Here is a 22,302-nt window from a genome sequence, read left to right on the forward strand (position 1 = left end):
TGGAGGGTGTGTTGTAGCAGTGACATCGATTTTCATTCCTATTACACTTTTACATACTGAGCAAAGAAAAGAAGATAGTTATATATCCTTGTGCTCGTACATGCTTTAATCCACACTATAACCGCTATGCCAGATATACAGGAGTAACTGTTATAAGTGCAGACATTTCTGTGGGTGACTGAGGACAGTGTAGCGAACATTACATCAGTATTTACTTCATTTACATACTTATGATCATAGCTGTTAGGAGTAGAATATTTTTTGGTTGGTTGGTACTTCCAGGCACATATGGCATGAGTAGGCCATTAATACTTATTTTCCCTTGGGCAGCAGATCAGGTGTTGAAATGTGGTTGCACGGACACAAAACAGACAGTCTATACCGACCTGTATTGTACACTTAGTGGTGTAGTTATCAATGTGCAGAATACATCAGATCATAAAGTTTGTAACCTGTTAGTGGGAAGACTGTCTGACGCAGAGGGCAAACAACTAACACGCTGGTATGTGTGCACATTCCAGTGCCATCTATAAAAATATCTGAATTTAAAACCATCACACCCTGTATAATTGTAGTGGCAATGGAAACACAGTTCTCTTTGAAAGCATCTTCTCTCAATAGTTTTTCGCTTCTTAATAGCTATTCGTCTTTTTTCTGGCTTTTTTTTCATTGCATATTCGTGACACTTACATCATTGTGCAGTAGAAAGTGATACCAACATCACAGCGCCATCTATCTGTAATTTTCTTTTGACGATTGTAATTTGCCTTGTGCCGTGTGTCAAACGCATAGGACACACATTGTGTGTGTGTGTGTGTGTGTGTGTGTGTGTGTGTCTATATCTACACTGCTGGAAAAAAATGGTATGTCTGGAAAGACGACGTCGATTTTGATCCAAAGACCGCATATGCCACGGGGGGGATGGTAAATCTACTGATAATGGTCTCAACAGCTTCCGCCAAAAGACAGTAAAATGGCATATCTACCACAGCGCTATCTGTGTGTACCCTTTAAAAGGTAATGCTCACAGCCAGAAGGCACAGTATGGTCAAAATGGAGAAGCAAGCAGGTAACCGTGCCATGGAGATGCAATCATGCTTCCAACAGCCAACTGAACGAGTCTGAAATGGGCCATATTGTGGCTTTCCAAGTTGTGGGATGGTACTTTTGGAGAATTGCCACACGAATTGGATGTGCTTTCTCAGTTGTGAAATAACTTTGGTATCAGTGGTCGCATGAACATCGTCACACCTGTAGAGGCAGTCCTGGACATGCATGCAGCACATACAACCACCAGGATTGTCGTATTGTGAAGGCAGCGGAAGCAGATCATACAGCTACCACAGCACAGATGTCTTGTGAGCCCAGGTGTATCAACACGAACTGTTGCGAACCAGTTATTAGAAGTGGGACTACAGGTATGCACAACTCTAGCCTGTCTTCCACTCAGGACATTGACATGCAGGCTCGCCTGGTGGGTGCCTTGAAAAATGGAATGGCGCGCCATGGCCGTCGGCTATGACAGGATATTCAGGCTGTACGCAGCTGATGGTCTTTCGCGTGCATGACGTAGACCTGGCGAGTACTATCTCGTAGTGTGCATTCGTGCAAAACACATTGGCCCCACCCCAGGCCCTATGGCCTGGTGTGCCATAAACTACAACCCTCGTTCGCCTTTGGTGAGCTCAGCACATGCAGAATGGTGTTAGACCTTTTCGTTTGCTGTTCTTGCAACAGGAAGGTTACGTGTTACTCTAGCAGGATAAGGCTCGCCGACACTCTCCCCATGAAACTCAACGTGCTCTTCGAGAAGTGCAGCAGTATCCTTGACCAGCATTATCCCCAGTCTTGTATCCAGTCGAGCAGGTGTGGGATATGACGGGACAAGAAATGACTCGTGCAAATTTCCAACCAATAACTCTTACAGTGATATGTGAAGGGGCTGAGCAGCCATGGCATACCATATCCCAAGACAGTATTCGCCATGTGTTCGATTTACTAGATGCCAGAGTCAGCAATGGCATTGCCGCCCAAGGGAGCTGCCCCACATACCTTACAGGTGTTTCAGTATGGGGCGAAACGTGCTACCACAGAAGCACTCTGTAAATGTGAACATTTCATGTCATACATATGCACTGTTTCAGCAGTTAATCTTGAGTGACTTTCAAACCTCTAAAAGGGCATACTCATATCTTTTCCAGCAAAGTGTGTGTGTCTAAGCCATGTGGAAGAGCAAACACGTAGGATATGTATTGCACTACTAATACTGTCTTTCCTTGTATAGTGTATTGCTGTGCGATATCGGATCCTCCTCAGATAGGTTTCTTAGAGAAGGACTCAGCCCTGTCCTTACGAGGTTGTTAGTTATAGTCAGGTTGTCACAATGAAACAACTCTATGTGTTGCCAATGTCCCAGAACGTTTTTAGTACACTCAGGATAAAAGAAAAGTTTACTGTGCAGTAGATGTTTGTAACTAGAACTGTAGTGAGTGGAGCGTGGCCCTGTTCATACGGTGCCAACAGGCAGTGCAGAGGCCATGTGCAATTATGGAGTGGATGATGGATAGTTACTCTTTGTTTTAAATAAAGGGCATTCCTGTACCATTCCTATCAAACAACAGTCGTTGCTGTTACCGTAGAAGTGGGGTAAATTCTGTGTAGTACTGTTTAGTCCTGTCTTGTGTGTGTGTGTGTGTTTTTTTTAACATAAAATACTTTTCTGCAGAAACGCTCCTACACGGATTTTACCACAGTTATTTACAAGTATACTGTAATCTTTTAGTGCCTCATTCCTCTAAGACATCTTTTTCGTGACGTCATGATCGCACTACAAAGTCATTTTTATGCAGGTGGTTAAAGTTAGCAGCATAGATGGGTTGGAATAATTCTTTACAGTGTAAACGTAGTGGCGTGTGTGGTGTGTGTGTGTGTGTGTGTGTGTGTGTGTGTATCATTATCGTTAACACTCTAATAATACAGGCATATGGTCCTTACAGTCAATGTAGACTTGCTATGTAGGAAGAGAGCATTTGTTGCAGTGTTCTAATTGTTTACTGTGGGATATTGGTGTATTATTTAAAATATCGGCCTGTGCTGATTCTTTAACATGGGATATTGGTGCATTTGTTTAAAACATCACACTATGGAATGTAGTTAACATTTGAAATCTGGTATTTACAAGCATCTTTGGGTTAAGGCCTTGAAAGTGGATATTTGGAATGCTGGGGAGGGGAATCAACCAAAAAATGTAAGAAATTATTTTAAAACTGTAAATAGCTGTGCGCAGTAGTTATGCACTGGAATACTTGCAGAAAATGCCATGCTGTCGTCACACTATAGTAATTCAGCCAATGGGAAGAGGGTGACTTTGATTTTGGTACCAGAACCCACACAGTGATCTTCATTTTGCTCCATTTTTAGTAGTACAATTGGCTGACAGTGTGAGTGTTGGAGGGGGGAGGTTATTTTGGCACGTGACAGGCATCAAGTTATGTAGGGACCTTGAATTTACCACGCACAGTTGCCCTAGAAATGTGACACTGTTTCGAATTACATAGTTACCTTGAGATTAAATTATTGCTTACCCTTGTTGTCTCATATCTTCAGTAGTCATATCAGAATTCAGTAATAGTAATTGCTGGAGGATAATGGCGTGCAAGCGACTTGTGACCCATGACCAAATATTTTCAGTGGATGAGAGATCTCAAGAAATTCCTGTCCAAGCTAATAGTCGAACACCCTCTCTATCGAGGCAGGTTAGGACATCATGGGAATGGAATCCTGTGCGGTTTGTAAGGAACAAGAGTCAAGAACAGCTTTTTTCAACATAGTGTGTCATACAGAATGGACATGTTTTTAACACTGATAGGGTAACGGCCTTGCCGCAATGGATACACCGGTTCCTGTCAGATCACTGAAGTTAAGCGCTGTCGGGCGTGGCCAACACTTGGATGATTGACCATCTGGGCCGCCATGCGCTGTTGCAATTTTTCGGAGTGCACTCAGCCTCGTGATGCCAATTGAGAAGCTACTCGACCGAATAGTAGCGGCTCCGGTCAAAGAAAACCATCCTAACGACCGGGAGAGCAGTGTGCTAACGACACGCTCCTCCTATCCACATCCTCAGCCGACGGTGACACGGCAGTCGGACGGTCCCGATGGGCCACTTGTGGCCTGATGACGGAGTGCTTTTTAACACTGATAGATGAACAAATTGCTTCGATGAAAAAAAGAAGACTGGAAGAAACGCCTTCAGCACATAAATGAAATTGAAGAGCAGGATATTTCAAGTGAAAATTTGCTGGAACACATGCTGGAAACCATCACAAATTTGGGAAGTGGTATATAATCAAATAGTGAGAGCCACACTGATGGGAACAATTATAATTCTGCAAGAGAAGGCGAAAGTGAATTAGTTAACACTACCAGTGAAAGTCCCCTCCCCCGCCCCACCCCATGAACCATGGACCTTGCCGTTGGTGGGGAGGCTTGCGTGCCTCAGCGATACCGTAGGTAGCGTACCGTAGGTGCAACCACAACGGAGGGGGGTATCTGTTGAGAGGCCAGACAAACGTGTGGCGCCTGAAGAGGGGCAGCAGCCTTTTCAGTAGTTGCAGGGGCAACAGTCTGGATGAGTGACTGATTTGGCCTTGTAACACTAACCAAAACGGCCTTGCTGTGCTGGTACTGCGAACGGCTGAAAGCATGGGGAAACTACAGCCGTAATTTTTCCCGAGGGCATGCAGCTTTACTGTATGGTTAAATGACGATGGCTTCCTCTTGGGTAAAATATTCCGGAGGTAAAATAGTCCCCCATTCGGATCTCCAGGCGGGGACTACTCAAGAGGACGTCGTCGTTATCAGGAGAAAGAAAACTGGCGTTCTACGAATCGGAGCGTGGAATGTCAGATCCCTTAATCGGCAGGTAGGTTAGAAAATTTAAAAAGGGAAATGGATAGGTTAAAGTTAGATATAGTGGGAATTAGTGAAGTTCGGTAGCAGGAGGAACAAGACTTTTGGTCTGGTGATTACAGGGTTATAAATACAAAATCAAATAGGGGTAATGCAGGAGTAGGTTTAATAATGAATAAAAGAATAGGAGTGCGGGTTAGCTACTACAAACAGCATAGCGAACGCATTATTGTGGGGAAGATAGACACAAAGCCCATGCCTACTACAGTAGTACAAGTTTATATGCCAACTAGCTCTGCAGATGATGAAGAAATTGATGAAATGTATGACGAGATAAAAGAAATTATTCAGGTAGTGAAGGGAGACGAAAATTTAATAGTCATGGGTGACTGGAATTCGTCAGTAGGAAAAGGGAGAGAAGGAAACATAGTAGGTGAATATGGACTGGGAGTAAGAAATGAAAGAGGGAGCAGCCTGGTAGAATTTTGCACAGAGCATAACTTAACCATAGCTATCACTTGGTTTAAGAATCATGAAAGAAGGTTGTGTACATGGAAGAAGCCTGGAGATACTGACAGGTTTCAGATAGATTATATAATGGTAAGACAGAGATTTGGGAACCAGGTTTTAAATTGTAAGACATTTCCAGGGGCAGGTGTGGACTCTGACCACAATCTATTAGTTATGAACAGTAGATTAAAACTGAAGAAACTGCAAAAAGGTGGGAATTTAAGGAGACGGGACCTCGATAAACTGACTAAACCAGAGGTTGTACAGAGTTTCAGGGACAGCATAAGGGAACAATTGACGGGGAAAGAAATACAGTAGAAGAAGAATGGGTAGCTCTGAGGGATGAAGTAGTGAAGGCAGCAGAGGCTCAAGTAGGTAAAAAGACGAGGGCTAGTAGAAATGCTTGGGTAACAGAAGAAATATTCAATTTAATTCATGAAAGGAGAAAATATAAAAATGCAGTAAATGAAGCAGGCAAAAAGGAATACAAACGTCTCAAAAATGAGATCGACAGGAAGTGCAAAATGGCTAAGCGGGGAAGGCTAGAGGACAAATGTAAGGATGTAGAGGCTTATGTCACTAGGGGTAAGATAGATACTGCCTACAGGAAAATTAAAGAGACCTTTGGAGAAAAGAGAACCACTTGTATGAATATCAAGAGCTCAGATGGAAACCCAGTTCTAAGCAAAGAAGGGAAAGCAGAAAGGTGGAAGGAGTATATAGAGGGTCTATACAAGGGTTATGTACTTGAGGACAATATTATGGAAATGGAAGAGGATGTAGATGGAGATGAAATGGGAGATACGATACTGCGTGAAGAGTTTGACAGTGCACTGAAAGACCTGAGTCGAAACAAGGCCCTGGGAGTAGACAACACTCCATTAGAACTACTGACGACCTTGGGAGAGCCAGTCCTGACAAAACTCTACCATCTGGTGAGCAAGATGTATGAGACAGCGCTGTCGGGCGTGGTCGGCACTTGGATGGTTGACCATCCAGCAGCCATGCGCTGTTGCCATTTTTCGGGGTGCACTTAGCCTCGTGATGCCAATTGAGGAGCTACTCGACCGATTAGTAGCGGCTCCGGCAAACAAAACCATCATGACGACCGGGAGAGTGCTGTGCTCACAACACACTCCTCCTATCCGCATCCTCAGCCGAGGATGACACGGCGGTCGGACGGTCCCGATGGGCCACTTGTGGCCTGATGATTGAGTGCTTTTTAACACTGATAAACAAATTGCTTCGATGAAAGGAAGAAGACTGGATGAAACGCCGTAAGCACATAAATGAAATTGAAGAGCAGGATATGTCAAGTGAAGATTTACTGGAACCAGTGCTGGAAATGATTACAAATGTGGGAAGTGGTATATACTCAAATAGTTATAGTCATACTGATGGGAATAATTATAATTCTGCAAGGGAAGACGAAAGTGAATTAGTGACTACCAGGGAAAGTGAAACGAACACGGATACGTAAAATGAGGAAAATCGGTATGGAGCATTTTCTTAGTATGTTTTGTATTTGGAAAAAGTGACAACGAAAGATCCATAGTATAATGCCAAACGATGAACTGTATTATTTTTAATGCGTTGTTGTGTATTTAATTACTGTAATGATCTGTAAACCCCGTACTGTTTACGGCCAAATGGTATGTTTCACGTGGCTACCCACGTAAAAGAGATATGCTTACAATTTCTTACTTACGGTCGTGCCGTCTCCAGCCCCCTTGCTCGTCTGCTACACTGGAACCCGTTTTCCCCTCCCTCGTATTTCCCTTCCCGGTCACAGGAGTGTCGTCCATGTGCACGAAGTGTGGCAGTATAACACACAGTTCAAAAAATACATCTTGCACAGTATAACAGAATGTAAAATCATGTATGTCTGTAATTTCTTTACGTTTAATATTTTATGTAAATATAGCCTTTGACTGTGAGTTTAGCAAATAAGAGACTGCTATCTTTGGTCATGTGGGAAGGAGGTGGATCTTTGGAAGAGGTGGTTGGCGGTCTTTTGATCGGGAGCGTGGGTTGGAGGAGGTGGTGATACAGATGTGGTGGAAAACAATGTCGTATATTAGTGTAGAAGTGTTAAATGTGAATAAATGAATTAAATAGTGATGTGAAAAACTAATGTAACGCTTGCTCTTCAAAAATCAAAATACCTCGTCGCCCTACAAACCAGTTAGTCTCATCCAAACGCAAAGAAAACCGCGGGAACCTCGCAGTGGAATCACCTCTAGACTTCAAGAAGACAACAACGCAGCCATCGATATAAGAGTTAAGTGCCAGACTGTTCGTACTTGTTACGACCTCTGACAATAAATTTGAATCTCCTGTAGTTCCTGAAGTCACCGAGTGGACAAAGGAGTAGGACAACTTATAGACTGTGGAAATTTTAGGAAGAGGTCTGTTAAAACAGGTTTCAACGAAATAACGTTGAGAAGCCAAAAGAATCAGTAGCTAGCATTAAAGGGCGGTCATTTTTACTGACAGGTATGGAACTTTCCTCGGACGCAGCACGACCAACAGTCACAGCCGTGCTCTCCGGGCAGAAACCTCCCAGGCACCAGGCGAGGACTGCCCAGCCTGTGCTCTCTCATTAGCCACCCGCTCTCTGAATATTTTCAGTCCTCAGCTGACTGTTTTCCGATTGTCGTGGCTCCAACACCCAGCTGTTGTGCTACTCGCAGCAAGGTTCCCTCACGGTTGCTCGCTTGTCGACACCGGTGCTTTTGTCAGCAGCTTCTTCGATGTTCTGACTCCCATCCTGCTGCAGCGAGCAAACACCTCCACCTCTGGCGCCGCATGCCGAGTGGGGAGGGACTCGCTCCGTGCTACGAAATCACGACGAGTGCCCTAAGTTGACGTGCATTACTGTTTCAGCGCACCGCAACGTGAAGCTGTTCGTGATGCAGGGCGGCCTGCAGAGCCTGAACGAGGCGGCGCTGCGAGCCATCCCGCTGGTCGGCATCCCCTTCTTCTCGGACCAGGAGCACAACTGCGGCAAGATCGTGTCCGCCGGCATCGGCGTGCGCCTGCGCCACCGACACATCACCAAGGAGGCCGTGCTGCGCGCCGTGCGCACCGTCCTGGAGGACCGCACGTGAGCTCCCCGCCCTCTCTCCATTACCCTCAGCACAGCACACACGTATCTCGATCGACCTCATAGTATCTGGCCCATACTTCCCATTCTTTCTCCACATTACGACATTTTCTCTGAGATGCTCTTACACTGCAAAGCCACGTAGACAGAGCTTCGTGTTAACTGCTATACAGTCGACTCTCGATAGTTTCAGTTTCAGTTTCAGTTTCATGTGTCTTCAGAAAATGTTGCATTACTAGGCAGCCTGAAGTGACAAAAGCTTGACTGAGTACATGTAATCAGCTAAAAGCCGCAATAAGAGTGTTGTTGTTGTGCTCTTCAGTGAAGCCACAGTGAAGCCCTCAGCACAGCACACACATGTGACACTTAAATCTATACTCGATGTTAACAAATTTCTCTTCTTCAGAAACGCTTCCCTTGCCATTGCCAGTTTACATTTTATATCCTCTCTACTTCGTCCATCATCAGTTATTTTGCTCCCCAAATAGCAAAACCCTTTACTACTTTAAGTGTCTCATTTCCTAATCTGATTCCCTCAGCATCACCCGACTTAATTCGAATACATTCCATTATCCCCGTTTTGCTTTTGTTCATGTTCATCTTATATCCTCCTTTCAAGACACTATCTATTCCGTTCAACTGCTCTTCCAAGTCCTTTGCTGTTTCTGACAGAATTACAATGTCATCGGCGAACCTCAAAGTTTTTATTTCTTCTCCATGGATTTTAATACCTACTCCGAATTTTTTTTTTGTTTCCTTCAATGCTTGCCAAATATACAGATTGAATTACATCGGGGAGAAGCTACAGCCCTGTCTCACTCGCTTCCCAACCACTGCTTCCCCTTCATGTCCCTCGACTCTTATAACTGCCATCTGGTTTCTGTACAAATTCTAAATAGCCTTTCGCTCTCCCTGTATTTTACCCCTGTCACCTTTAGAATTTGGAAGAGAGTATTCCAGTCAACATTGTCAAAACCTTTCTCTAAGTCTACAAATGCTAGAAACATAGGCTTGCCGTTCGTTAATCTAGCTTATAAGGTAAGTCGTAGGGTCAGTATTGCCTCACGTGTTCCAATATTTCTACGGAATCCAAACTGATCTTCCCCGAGATTGGCTTCTACCAGTTTTTCCATTCGTCTGTAAAGAATTCACGTTAGTATTTTGCAGCTGTGACTTATTAAAATGATTGTTCGGTAATTTTCACATCTGTCAGCACCTGCTTTCTTTGGGATTGGAATTATTATATTCTTCTTAAAGTCTGAGGGTATTTCGCCGGTCTCATACATCTTGCTCACCAGATGGTAGAGTTTTGTCAGGACTGGTTCTCCCAAGGTCGTCAGTAGTTCTAATGGAATGTTGTCTACTCCTGGGGCCTTGTTTCGACTCAGGTCTTTCAGTGCTCTGTCAAACACTTCACGCAGTATCGTATCTCCCATTTCATCGTCATGTACATCCTCTTCCATTTCCATAATATTGTCCTCAAGTACATCACCCTTGTATAGACCCTCTATATACTCCTTCCACCTTTCTGCTTTCCCTTCTTTGCTTAGAACTGGGTTTCCATCTGAGCTCTTGATGTTCATACAAGTGGTTCTCTTTTCTCCAAAGGTCTCTTTAATTTTCCTGTAGGCAGTATCTATCTTACCCCTAGTGAGATAAGCATCTACATCCTTACATTTGTCCTCTAGCCATCCCTGCTTAGCCATTTTGCACTTCTTGTCGATCTCATTTTTGAGACGTTTGTACTCCTTTTTGCCTGCTTCATTTACTGCATTTTTATATTTTCTCCTTTCATCAATGAAATTGAATATTTCTTCTGTTACCCAAGGATTTCTACTAGCCCTCGTCTTTTTACCTACTTGATCCTCTGCTGCCTTCACTACTTCATCTCTCAAAGCTACCTATTCTTCTTCTACTGTATTTCTTTCCCCCATTCCTGTCAATTATTCCCTTATGCTCTCCCTGAAACTCTGCACAACCTCTGGTTTAGTCAGTTTATCCAGGTCCCATCTCCTTAAATTCACATCCTTTTTGCAGTTTCTTCAGGTTTACTTTGCAGTTCATAACCGATAGATTGTGGTCAGAGTCCACATCTGCCCCTGGAAATGTCTTACAATTTAAAACCTGGTTCCTGAATCTCTGTCTTACCATTATATAATCTTTCTGAAAGCTGTCAGCATCTCCAGGATTCTTCCATGTATACAACCTTCTTTTATGATTCTTGAACCAAGTGTTAGCTATGATTAAGTTGTGCTCTGTGCAAAATTCTACCAGGCGGCTTCCTCTTTTATTTCTTAGCCCCAATGCATATTCACCTACTCCATTTCCTTCTCTCCCTTTTCCTACTACCGAATTCCAGTCACCCATGACTATTAAATTTTCATCTCCCTTCACTATGTGAATAATTTCTTTTATTTCATCATACATTTCTTCAATTTCTTCATCTGCAGAGCTAGTTGGCATATAAACTTGTACTACTGTAGTAGGCGTGGACTTCGTGTCTATCTTGGCCACAATAATGCGTTCACTATGCCGTTTGTAGTAGCTTACCCGCACTCCTATTATTTTATTCATTATTAAACCGACTCCTGCATTACCCCTTATTGATATTTATTTATAACCCTATTTGAGTATCCTGTACAAACAAAAAGCAAAACATACTACTGTAACTTCAATAACATTTCTGTTTCTTTACAAAGGGAACCAGAAAGTGACAGCTAGAATGCAACCGGTTTTTCAATTTGTTTATTAATTTTTATTTTTCTAACAGAACATACATACAAATTTCAGAAAATACGTGACGGAACTTCACTGTTTTTTCCAAAGACAGTATCTCCTTCTGTGACCTTCAACGTGTTTGGTAGATCGCATTTTGTGTTGTGTCCAGAGCCAAAAATACGTCATTATCTACACTCCTGGAAATGGAAGAAAGAACACATTGACACCGGTGTGTCAGACCCACCATACTTGCTCCGGACACTGCGAGAGGGCTGTACAAGCAATGATCACACGCACGGCACAGCGGACACACCAGGAACCGCGGTGTTGGCCGTCGAATGGCGCTAGCTGCGCAGCATTTGTGCACCGCCGCCGTCAGTGTCAGCCAGTTTGCCGTGGCATACGGAGCTCCATCGCAGTCTTTAACACTGGTAGCATGCCGCGACAGCGTGGACGTGAACCGTATGTGCAGTTGACGGACTTTGAGCGAGGGCGTATAGTGGGCATGCGGGAGGCCGGGTGGACGTACCGCCGAATTGCTCAAGACGTGGGGCGTGAGGTCTCCACAGCACATCGATGTTGTCGCCAGTGGTCGGCGGAAGGTGCACGTGCCCGTCGACCTGGGACCGGACCGCAGCGACGCACGGATGCACGCCAAGACCGTAGGATCCTACGCAGTGCCGTAGGGGACCGCACCGCCACTTCCCAGCAAATTAGGGACACTGTTGCTCCTGGGGTATCGGCGAGGACCATTCGCAACCGTCTCCATGAAGCTGGGCTACGGTTCCGCACACCGTTAGGCCGTCTTCCGCTCACGCCCCAACATCGTGCAGCCCGCCTCCAGTGGTGTCGCGACAGGCGTGAATGGAGGGACGAATGGAGACGTGTCGTCTTCAGCGATGAGAGTCGCTTCTGCCTTGGTGCCAATGATGGTCGTATGTGTGTTTGGCGCCGTGCAGGTGAGCGCCACAATCAGGACTGCATATGACCGAGGCACACAGGGCCAACACCCGGCATCATGGTGTGGGGAGCGATCTCCTACACTGGCCGTACACCACTGGTGATCGTCGAGGGGACACTGAATAGTGCACGGTACATCCAAACCGTCATCGAACCCATCGTTCTACCATTCCTAGACCGGCAAGGGAACTTGCTGTTCCAACAGAACAATGCACGTCCGCATGTATCCCGTACCACCCAACGTGCTCTGGAAGGTGTAAGTCAACTACCCTGGCCAGCAAGATCTCCGGATCTGTCCCCCATTGAGCATGTTTGGGACTGGATGAAGCGTCGTCTCACGCGGTCTGCACGTCCAGCACGAACGCCGGTCCAACTGAGGCGCCAGGTGGAAATGGCATGGCAAGCCGTTCCACAGGACTACATCCAGCATCTCTACGATCGTCTCCATGGGAGAATAGCAGCCTGCATTGCTGCGAAAGGTGGATATACACTGTACTAGTGCCGACATTGTGCATGCTCTGTTGCCTGTGTCTATGTGCCTGTGGTTCTGTCAGTGTGATCATGTGATGTATCTGACCCCAGGAATGTGTCAATAAAGTTTCCCCTTCCTGGGACAATGAATTCACGGTGTTCTTATTTCAATTTCCAGGAGTGTATTTCTGTTCTAAGGATGTACGTGTACCTGAAAGCACAAAAAATGGCCGGTGGATATCCAGCCGGAGTTTGCGGTGCACCGCTGACATTTTTGTGTTTACCTTATCAATATACACACGAAACAATATTACAGCAAAAATTACAATTGTGTTTACCTTGTGAACAGACACACGAAACAATATTACATCAAAAATTACAGGAACCTGATCTTGTCAGTACTCCAGATCGGTTCCGAGAAGGCACAAAATCGTTTCTCGAAATACGAAAAGTGCGTTTAAACTGAAAAGATTTTCGCTTACAACTTTCCACTCGGTCATTTCTAGACCAGCATCCCTTACCTCAAACTGATACATTTACCCTTCTCCATCAACACCGAAAGTTTGCAACATTATCACGGAATCACCCTGTCTTCGTTCGAAAATGGTCACTGTACCTTGTAACCTGCCAACAGTAAAAATAATTATGTATAGTATTCACATTCAGTATAACCTCCCAACAGTTCTGTAATCTCGCAATAAAAATGTGGCTCACATATAACCTTTCAATAATTAACTGACTATGAATCTAAACTGATAAATTTGGACGTCGGCAGTGCTGTGTCATGGCCCTGAAAGATCCTACTGAATAAATTGAAAACTCTTACCTCAATGAAGTCGTCGGATAACGCGTATATATCTGCTCCTATAAGAAATTTTTCTGGCACAGCCTAGTGCAATGCTGGCCGCTAGATATGTCATGTATAAGAAGAAACAACTGATTTTTCCTTACGTTAATAGGGATGACCATGAATTGCAGAAATTAGTAAATTCTTTAAATTCAGATGAATGATTGTCAAAAAGTTAATGTTATAAAAAAGATTATAATTAAAAGATTTTTTGAAACAGTTACATGGGACTTGATATAACAACAGTACAAATTTAGTTTAACAAACTACATATGCGCGCGGCTGCTTTTACCTTATACTACATCGCTCAGGCACAGCCATCACTCCCCACGACCGGCCCAGCCATCTCCATACACCTAGCTGCTTAGTCCTACTGCCGCACAGTTCCTACTGCAGCCAACACTACTCTCTGGTCTGAGATTCTCTTACAGCTTACATATTGCAGGCAGCGCGTAAGCAACCCATCGAAATTACATCTGATCGAATGCGCTAGCAATAAATTCCTTAGTCAAGGACCTCTTACAACCTGAATAAACAACACGCTGACTTTATACGTAAATGTGTTTCCAATTATGTGCACCTAATTTCCCACAGAAGACGCGACGGAAATTATCTACATCTACATGACTACTCGGCAATTCTCACTCAAGTGTCTGGCAGATGGTTATTCGAAGCAGCTTCGGAATCTTTCTTCGCCGTTTCACTCTCTAACAGCGCATGGAAAAAAATGAACCCTTAAATCTTTCTGAATGACGTCTGATTTCTCTTATTTTATTAAGATGGTCATTTCTCCTTTCGTTGGTTGTCAACAATAAAACATTTTCACTTTCAGAGGAGAAAGCTGGTGTCTGAAGTTTCGTGAAAAGATCTAGCCGCAACGAACACACTTTTGTTTTAATGACTGCCATCCAAACTCTCTTATCATATCCGTGACACTTCCTCCCACATTCTGCAATGCTACAGAACGAGTTGCCCTTCTTGAACTTTTTCGACACCCTCCGTCGACCATATCTGATAAAGTTCCCATACAGCACATCAACACTCTAGCAAAGGACCCACAAGCATGGTGAGGTAGACTTGTGGCGTCTTATTAGTGTTCTGCCAGTAAAACGTAGTCATTGAATTGCCCTCCCAACAACAGTAACTATGTGATCTCCAACTTGTTCTTAACTGTAATTGCTAGGCATTTAGTGAAATTGTCAGTCTTTAAATTTGCGTGATTTATCGTGTAATGTAAATTTAACGGATTTCACGTCACGCTTATTGAGAGACAATTACCACTTTTCAAACCATTTACACATCATGTCTAAGTACGTTTACAATTGGTTTTGATCTTCTGATGACTTTACTATGCGATAAATGACAGCATCATCTGCAAAAAATCTCAGTTGACTGTTCATATCATCTCCTACATCGTTTATGTGGATTAGGAACAGCAGGTGGCCTATAACACTTCCTTGGGGAATGCCGGATATCATTTTTGTTCTATTCGATGATTATCCATCGATTACTACGTACTGTGACGTTTCTGAGAGGAAATCATGGATCCCGTCGCAAAACTGAAGCAGTAATCCATAGGCACACAGTTTGAATAGAGGTCTCTCGTGAGGAAGGGTGTCAAAATCCTTCTGGAAATTTGCAAATGTGGAATCAATTTGCTGTCGATACAACTCATTGCTTCGTGTGAATAAAGAGCTAGTTGTGTTTCTCAAGAATGAATATTTTTTTGAATCCGTGCTGACTGTGTGTCAACGTTTGGTGGAGAATGGTCTCCCTGGAGTAGAAAAATTAGATTTTCTACCTCCACTTGACATAATACCGTACGTCAGAATTATTCACACCGTTTCATTAATATTACCGCGTAACAGGCTGACTGTCTGTCACGGCCAATTATGTCAGGAAATGTCGTTCTATTATATAATACCCAATGGCGATACACGAGAAGGCCAAATATTTACACCATATCGCTTTTCAGTTATTCATTATTGACTAAACAAAGGAGTGTCACAAATAGTTGAAAATGGAAAGATGTACCGAAATATTCAAATTACTGAACGTTAGGTTGCCGCCAACTGCGATTTTTAGAGTTTGTGCTCGGTCTGTCATGATGATCATTTCGATTTATGGAGTGTGGGAGTGTGTCAAAACACTTAGGATTTTATTGGCTTTTTTCGAAGGGACAAGAGTAATTACGTTTATTGAGAAATTTAATTTATCTAGGTACGAATAAGCAATAGATTGCTGTATAGATGAGGATAAAAATGACATAAATTAATTATTTAAGTTAAGTGGATGCATTTGACTTGGTAGCGTTTCGGTATTATCAAGTGAAAAACAATACAGAGAAAAAAATTCGCACAGGATGAATGATTTTGTTTGTTTTTATAATGCAGCTGGAACAATAACTCTCTGTTCCAAATGAACTATAAAGATTTAATATGAATTGATGTTTCGTCCACCAAAACATCCTGTGGCATTTCATATTGAACCTATGCACTGACAACTGTTGGCTTATCTCAGGATTTAAAGACTAACATTACTGGTCGCTGAAGCACCAAGAATCCCTGGTTCCAGTCCTCCAAGTGCCACATGAAATTTAAATATAAATAACACATGTTGCCAGTCAGTTTCGCAAGAAGAAACAATAATTCATCCTAGTAAACACACTGCCTGGCGAAAGAAGTAATCACTTCAGTAATTGAGAGGGTATGTGATGTTTTTTCAGTGATTACAAACACGAATGAAATGAACAAAGAACTTTGCTGTGTGGGTGCGCTTATCAGTATGACGTTGCACCTTTCTGTCCTGGATGCCTGCCCAGATCTGGTAGGGAAGGACATGATAAAGCCACTGTATCTCTTTCTGAGATAAGATGGCCCGGAAGAGTTGCAACTGATGCTCAATATCCTGCATATTGGCACTGGGACGAAAGTCCGAGCCAGTCCCACTGATGTTCGATCAGGAAAACATTCAGGGTGTTGCTAACCACGTGAATACCTTGAGATCACAGAGTCAGTTTATAGTGTGATGTGCAATGTGAGGTTGAGCATTGTCCCCTTGAGAAGTGGCACCATTCCATGGTCGCATGAGAGGAACACGCGAGGACACGGGATGTGTGTGTTGTTCCGTAGTGCCATCAGAGTTGCCTCGATCTCTGTCAGCCGTGACCTGATGGCTCCCTACACCATCACACCAAACCACTGGCTTAGTGGAAGTTCTCCCCAGGTCGCAAGCAAATGCGCCATCGACGTTCATCCAGTTTACTGAACACAGTGTAATGGCACTGATCAGCAGCCCATGCTTCCCAATCATGCCACGACTCCAAATGCAGCCGTTTATGTTGGGTTAACAGCACGTAAGCGTGGGAAGGTAATTACTTAATCAGATTGCTGCTAGTCTCGGAGCAATGGTACATGATGATACATTATTGCAGGGAGTCCGCAACCTGTTCTCAGGTGGCAGGTGCACATCAGTTTGGTACAAAATATAGAGGCTTCCCTTGTGGCGACCTCTGAGTCCTTCACAGTGACAACTCAGCATCTAACGCTGTTTGTGGCCATCATAATCCTATCTGTCATGGTAACTGTGGTGTGCGTACTGTAAGACCTTCGGTACACACACCATCAGATTATTTGACTTGTCGCTCTAACAAAGTAGGCGAGTGTCAGTAATATGTCTCTTGGTCATATCGTGACGTGTTTATCTTCTGCCGTTAGGTCAGACGATAGAAATGCCACATGCACGCTTAGAGTAGCAGATTGACGGTGACCAACTTTAAACTGAAATTGATTAATTTTCACACACATTTATTAAAATAATAAAAGCATAAAAATAACTTAACTTGGTTCTGGATGCTATTTACAATTGACAATCTGAAGTTCCTTTGGTCTTGGTATGTTAATCTTATTCTCACATATCTCTGATACTTGACAAAGTGTCTATACATTTCTCTTCATGGCTATGTACAGGAATATGATAATCTGATTAGGCGCAGACTGAATCATAACCATAGACTGGTACAGACAAATGCAGACTGGTACAGACTGTTGCAGACAAATGCAGACTGACTCATCGGAGGTCTGTACACTCGTTATAATACCTCGCGCGTTCAGGTATCACTGCGCGAGTGTGATCCGTGAGGAGAAAAGGTTCTATGTTAGCAGCAATCTCATTGGCTGCGTTACATATTAATACGCAGATTGGCAGAAGCAGAATTTGGTCCGTCTCTAAGGCAGCGCCATCTCGTAGTGCGGAGATGGACGAGCGCTGCGCCTGCGCTCTTGTGATTAGCGGGGCGCACTCTAGTGGGAAAGTTGTGTACGCGCTGACTACGCGGAACTATGTACACAAAAGTAACAACATTAAACACGAACAGCACTGATGAACTCAGATGTGCTAACATTTAATGAAAAGATAAAGAGATGTGATAATATAGCAGCAGATGTACCATGAGCATGCGAGATAAATTGTTGCTGGTCTTCCTTTCCGTAGGTACTCCGAGAACATGAAGCAGTACTCGAAGCTGTTCCGCGAGCACTGGGAGACGTCCCTGGACAAGGCGGTGTGGTGGCTGGAGTACATGATCCGCCATAAGGGAGCGCCGCACCTGCGCAGCGCCGCCCTGGACCTCCACTGGTGGCAGCTGCTCCTGTTGGACGTCATCGGCTTCATCCTGCTCGTGGCTGTAGTTGCAGTCACTGTCGTGTGCTTTGTCCTGCGGTGGACAGTCGCCCTCGTATTCAGGTCAAAACGAGATAAAGCGAAGACACAGTGAGGAAAAAATGTGGACTCGTTTCTAGGTTACTGTGTGTCGGTGTGATATCTGTAACACAACGTCTTTGTGTTTTGAAGCTCTTGGCCCTAGTTTACACTATTGTGAGTGTTACTGTTTACCGAACTGGTCGTGTTTAATTCACATTTCCGTATCATCTGAATCAATGCTGTTGCGAGCTAGTATTCATTTTATTGTAATGATTCATATTGAAATTTATCGTATTAATATTTTTAGTCTGTTGACAAAGAAAGGTACCAGACATCAATTTCTTTAGGTAAATGTTTGGATCGTTTTGGGTGCCTCCTTCAATACACAAATATCCTCCATCAGAGATTGGCAAGAGATGTTTTGTGGTCCACAGTTTGTAAATATTCATGTCTAGACGTGAATTATCTCTCTCAGAGATAGCAAGAGTCCTGTAATATAAGATTCTTTGCCCTGAGTCTAAGTTTCATATTTTCATCCTGCAAAAGTAATGTCCAATGTGGCCAAGAAGTATGGCTGTTCATCTGTAGCCAGTTGTAACTTCCGCACATGAGGAACTGTGTACCTCAGAGGTACAGATATGGACCCTATCGTGATTACATAGACATGGTTATGATTATATTTTAAATATCCAAAGGATGCTGTGTTCTCTAGGCTCACATCAATTTTAAAATGACAGAGATTTTACAGTTGACACATACACATCATTGATATAGTGCATACAATATGTAAGTAACTTTACATGTCAACTGCAATATGTACAGGATGTTCTTCTGTTACTGACATCTCTGTACATACATTCATTTGTTTGTCCTCTGTATGAAATGTCACTGGAGTATTTGCTTGAATGTTGGTCTCGCAATTAAATATTTTTACATGCAGCTTATAGTGTACAACAAGATGTCTTTTCACTTGTAAGAGACTTCACTGCACATCAGTTTCAAAATAATAGTATTTCTTGCATTCTGTACACTGGTATTCCAGATGACTGATGTGTCAGATATTACTTGAATTATAACTCTGTAATAAATGGTACTACATGGTATGCTCCATTGCTAGTTCTTCCACTTGTTTGTCTGTTCCCTTTCAGTTTCACTTCTAGGCTACGTTCGTGAGTGTAAAATTATCGTTCAGAGATGTACCTGTTTATTGCAGTTTGCTATGATTTGTTTTTATTGACCTGCTATCCTTTAGATTTGAATATACTTCCTGGCAAAGGTGTTATTACTTGTAAATTAAAAGATCGAAATATTTGTAGTGTGTAATGAGTTCCTACTGCCTAGTCAAAAACATTCATTGAAGGGTACGGCAGTATTGTGATTTGTAGGTTTAAAATGCTCTTAACAATGTAAAACCTTTAAGCTGTGATATCTTTTTCATAATAAGTACTGTAAATTAGCAAATGTGAAATAAATTTAATGATTATTATTATTTATTTATTTTGATTTCTAATGATTCCATATACAGGGTGAAGTTTAATAAAATCAACTGCCTGCTCTCACGGATTCCTGACTGCAAATGGAGGATGCCCACTTGAGCGAATCTATTTTCTGTCAATATTTTAGAAGATTCTTAATTTAAAAGACATTTATTTTTGTCGGAAATCATTTGTCAGCTCATACATATGGTAGTAAAACAGACGTGCAGTGTTGGCCATAGTATAAAAGCAGGTGTGGTGTAATGTGTCGCGTGTATCGTTTTTTTATCAGAGAAGTTGTAACAGGAGTGCGGGTCAGTCAGGAGAGGTCAGTGGGTTCAAATGTGGACTAGGTTTTGGACTACCACATCCATCAGTGACATTTCGACCCTTCTACGAAGGTCAAATTCAACTACTGAAGTGATTGTAAAGTGAAAATGTGAGGGAACAGCTGGGGCTAAATCGACACACCAGGCAGGCCTCACGTACTGGCACACACAGACTGTCCTGCGTTGCGAAGGGTGGTTGTAAACGTCGCACAAAATCAGTGAACAGGAGCACCTGTGTTTTCCAGAAATGTTACCAGCAAAGCAGTTAACGCAATGACCGTGCACAGGGATTTAAAAGGAATGGGATACGATGGTCCAGCAGACCATCATAAGGCACCGAGTTCTGTAGTCAGTGTTAACTGGCACTTGAGGAGGAGTAAAAAGCGGCACAACTGAGTGACTGGAAACGAGTGGTTTGGAGTGATGACTCATACTATATCTGCATTTCCCACGTACTGCCAGTTGCAATAGCCATCAGTATATTGAGAAAAAGTATTTGTTTCAGCCTTCATTCGCACTTTTTCTTTGCTTTGCGTAAGGGCTACCAATTTCGGTACACAGTACCGTCCTCAGACATCACCTGGCACACAGTCGTAATAACACTTGCTTCCCAAATCCCAAGTAGGTGTCAGCTGTTACCCTAGTTACAGTAATGGCTTCCTACTGTTCAGGTAAGTCTGATTTGTAAATTTGTCAGTAATCAGCAAGTTTTAATTACATTTATGATATATGTCGACAGGAAGTGCAAAATGGCTAAGCAGGGATGGCTAGAGAAAACATTAAGGATGTAGAGGCTTATCTCACTAGGGGTAAGATAGACACTGCCTACAGGAAAATTAGAGACCTTTGGAGAGAAGAGAACCACTTGCATGAATATCAAGAGCGCAGATGGAAACCCAGTTCTAAGCAAAGAAGGATGGAAGGAGTATATAGAGGGTCTATACAGGGGGGATGTACTTGAGGACAATATTATGGAAATGGAGGAGGAGGTAGATGAAGATGAAATGGGAGATTTGACACTGTGCGAAGAGTTTGACAGAGCACTGAAAGACCTAAGTCGAAACAAGGCCCCGGGAGTAGACAACATTCCATTAGAACTACTGACAGCCTTGGGAGAGCCAGTCCTGACAAAACTCTACCATCTGGTGAGAAAGATGTATGAGACAGGCGAAATTCCCTCAGACTTCAAGAAGAATATAATAATTCCAATCCCAATGAAAGCAGGTGTTGACAGATGTGAAAATTACCGAACTATCAGTTTAATAAGTCACAGCTGCAAAATACTAACGCGAATGGAAAAACTGGTAGAAGCCGACCTCGGGGAAGATTAGTTTGGATTATGTAGAAATGTTGGAACATGTGAGGCAATACTGACCTTACGACTTATCTTAGAAGAAAGACTAAGGAAAGGCAAACTTTAATGAAATTTAAAAAAATAAATATAAAATCAAATGAAATGATTTTGAATTGAAAAAAATGTACGGGGGGGGGGGGGGGGGCGGGGAGGGGGTTGTAAATGTTACTTTTTAAATTGTTCTTGTTATTTGCTCTTTTGTTTTAGTACGTACGAACTTTGTTGTAGAACCTCTAATTTACGTGTGGTAATAAAAAATTCATTTAGACAGAATTAAGTACATTTAAAATTACGTGAACTTAGTCAACCCTCTCATGCTGATAAATTCATATTAACTGATTAAGAATATTTAGTTGAGAATTAAATCTTTTACATACTTCGGCCTTGGCATACATTCTCTAAATGCAGTGTTTTTTTTTTTAAAATATTTGCTGAATTCCTTCCCGGCGTTAGCTATGGAACACAAGACTGTCTCTATTAGCAGAAAATGGTTAAATATTGACAAGCCGACGTTTAATTATCATTGATAAAACACACTTCACTATACATTTAAGTTATTTGAAAGAACCAACAAATCGTTAAACTCCAGCGTTAACTATCCGCCTATGAATGCACAAATGTGAAACTAGTAAATAATTCCGTCAGTCTCAGGATCGCTGTAAAAGAAAAAACATTTTCTTAATTCACTGCTAATCTTTATCTGCTCCCGATTTACGGGTTTGGTTAATTTTTCCTTAGCGGAATAATTTTTTAAATGTGGCGCCGCTGCAAATCGTTCGGTCGCGGCACAGCCCAGCAACACCAGCGATTATTGCTAAAAAAAAAAAAATGCTGAAAATTCTTTAAAGAAATATTATAGATGACATGGGCAAGCTCATTTACATTAGTAATACACACTTTTGATAAATTATAATGTATTT

At 42.8% G+C, this 22,302-nt stretch overlaps 1 protein-coding gene across 1 annotated transcript in view; it reads left to right on the top strand.

The window, feature by feature from the left end:
• The window catches only part of LOC126412434 (UDP-glucosyltransferase 2-like), a 217,492-nt gene extending 197,779 nt beyond the window's left edge, over nucleotides 1-19,713 (top strand). Inside the window, exons 6-7 of the mRNA XM_050082029.1 lie at nucleotides 8,308-8,527; nucleotides 18,015-19,713. Of these exons, the coding sequence (XP_049937986.1) occupies nucleotides 8,308-8,527; nucleotides 18,015-18,297 (503 nt within the window). The 3' untranslated portion in view covers nucleotides 18,298-19,713. The remainder of the gene's footprint in view (nucleotides 1-8,307; nucleotides 8,528-18,014) is intronic.
• The last annotated feature ends 2,589 nt before the right edge of the window (nucleotides 19,714-22,302 follow it).

This window comes from Schistocerca serialis, chromosome 7 (assembly GCF_023864345.2).
Source record: "Schistocerca serialis cubense isolate TAMUIC-IGC-003099 chromosome 7, iqSchSeri2.2, whole genome shotgun sequence".
Taxonomy (NCBI): domain Eukaryota; kingdom Metazoa; phylum Arthropoda; class Insecta; order Orthoptera; family Acrididae; genus Schistocerca; species Schistocerca serialis.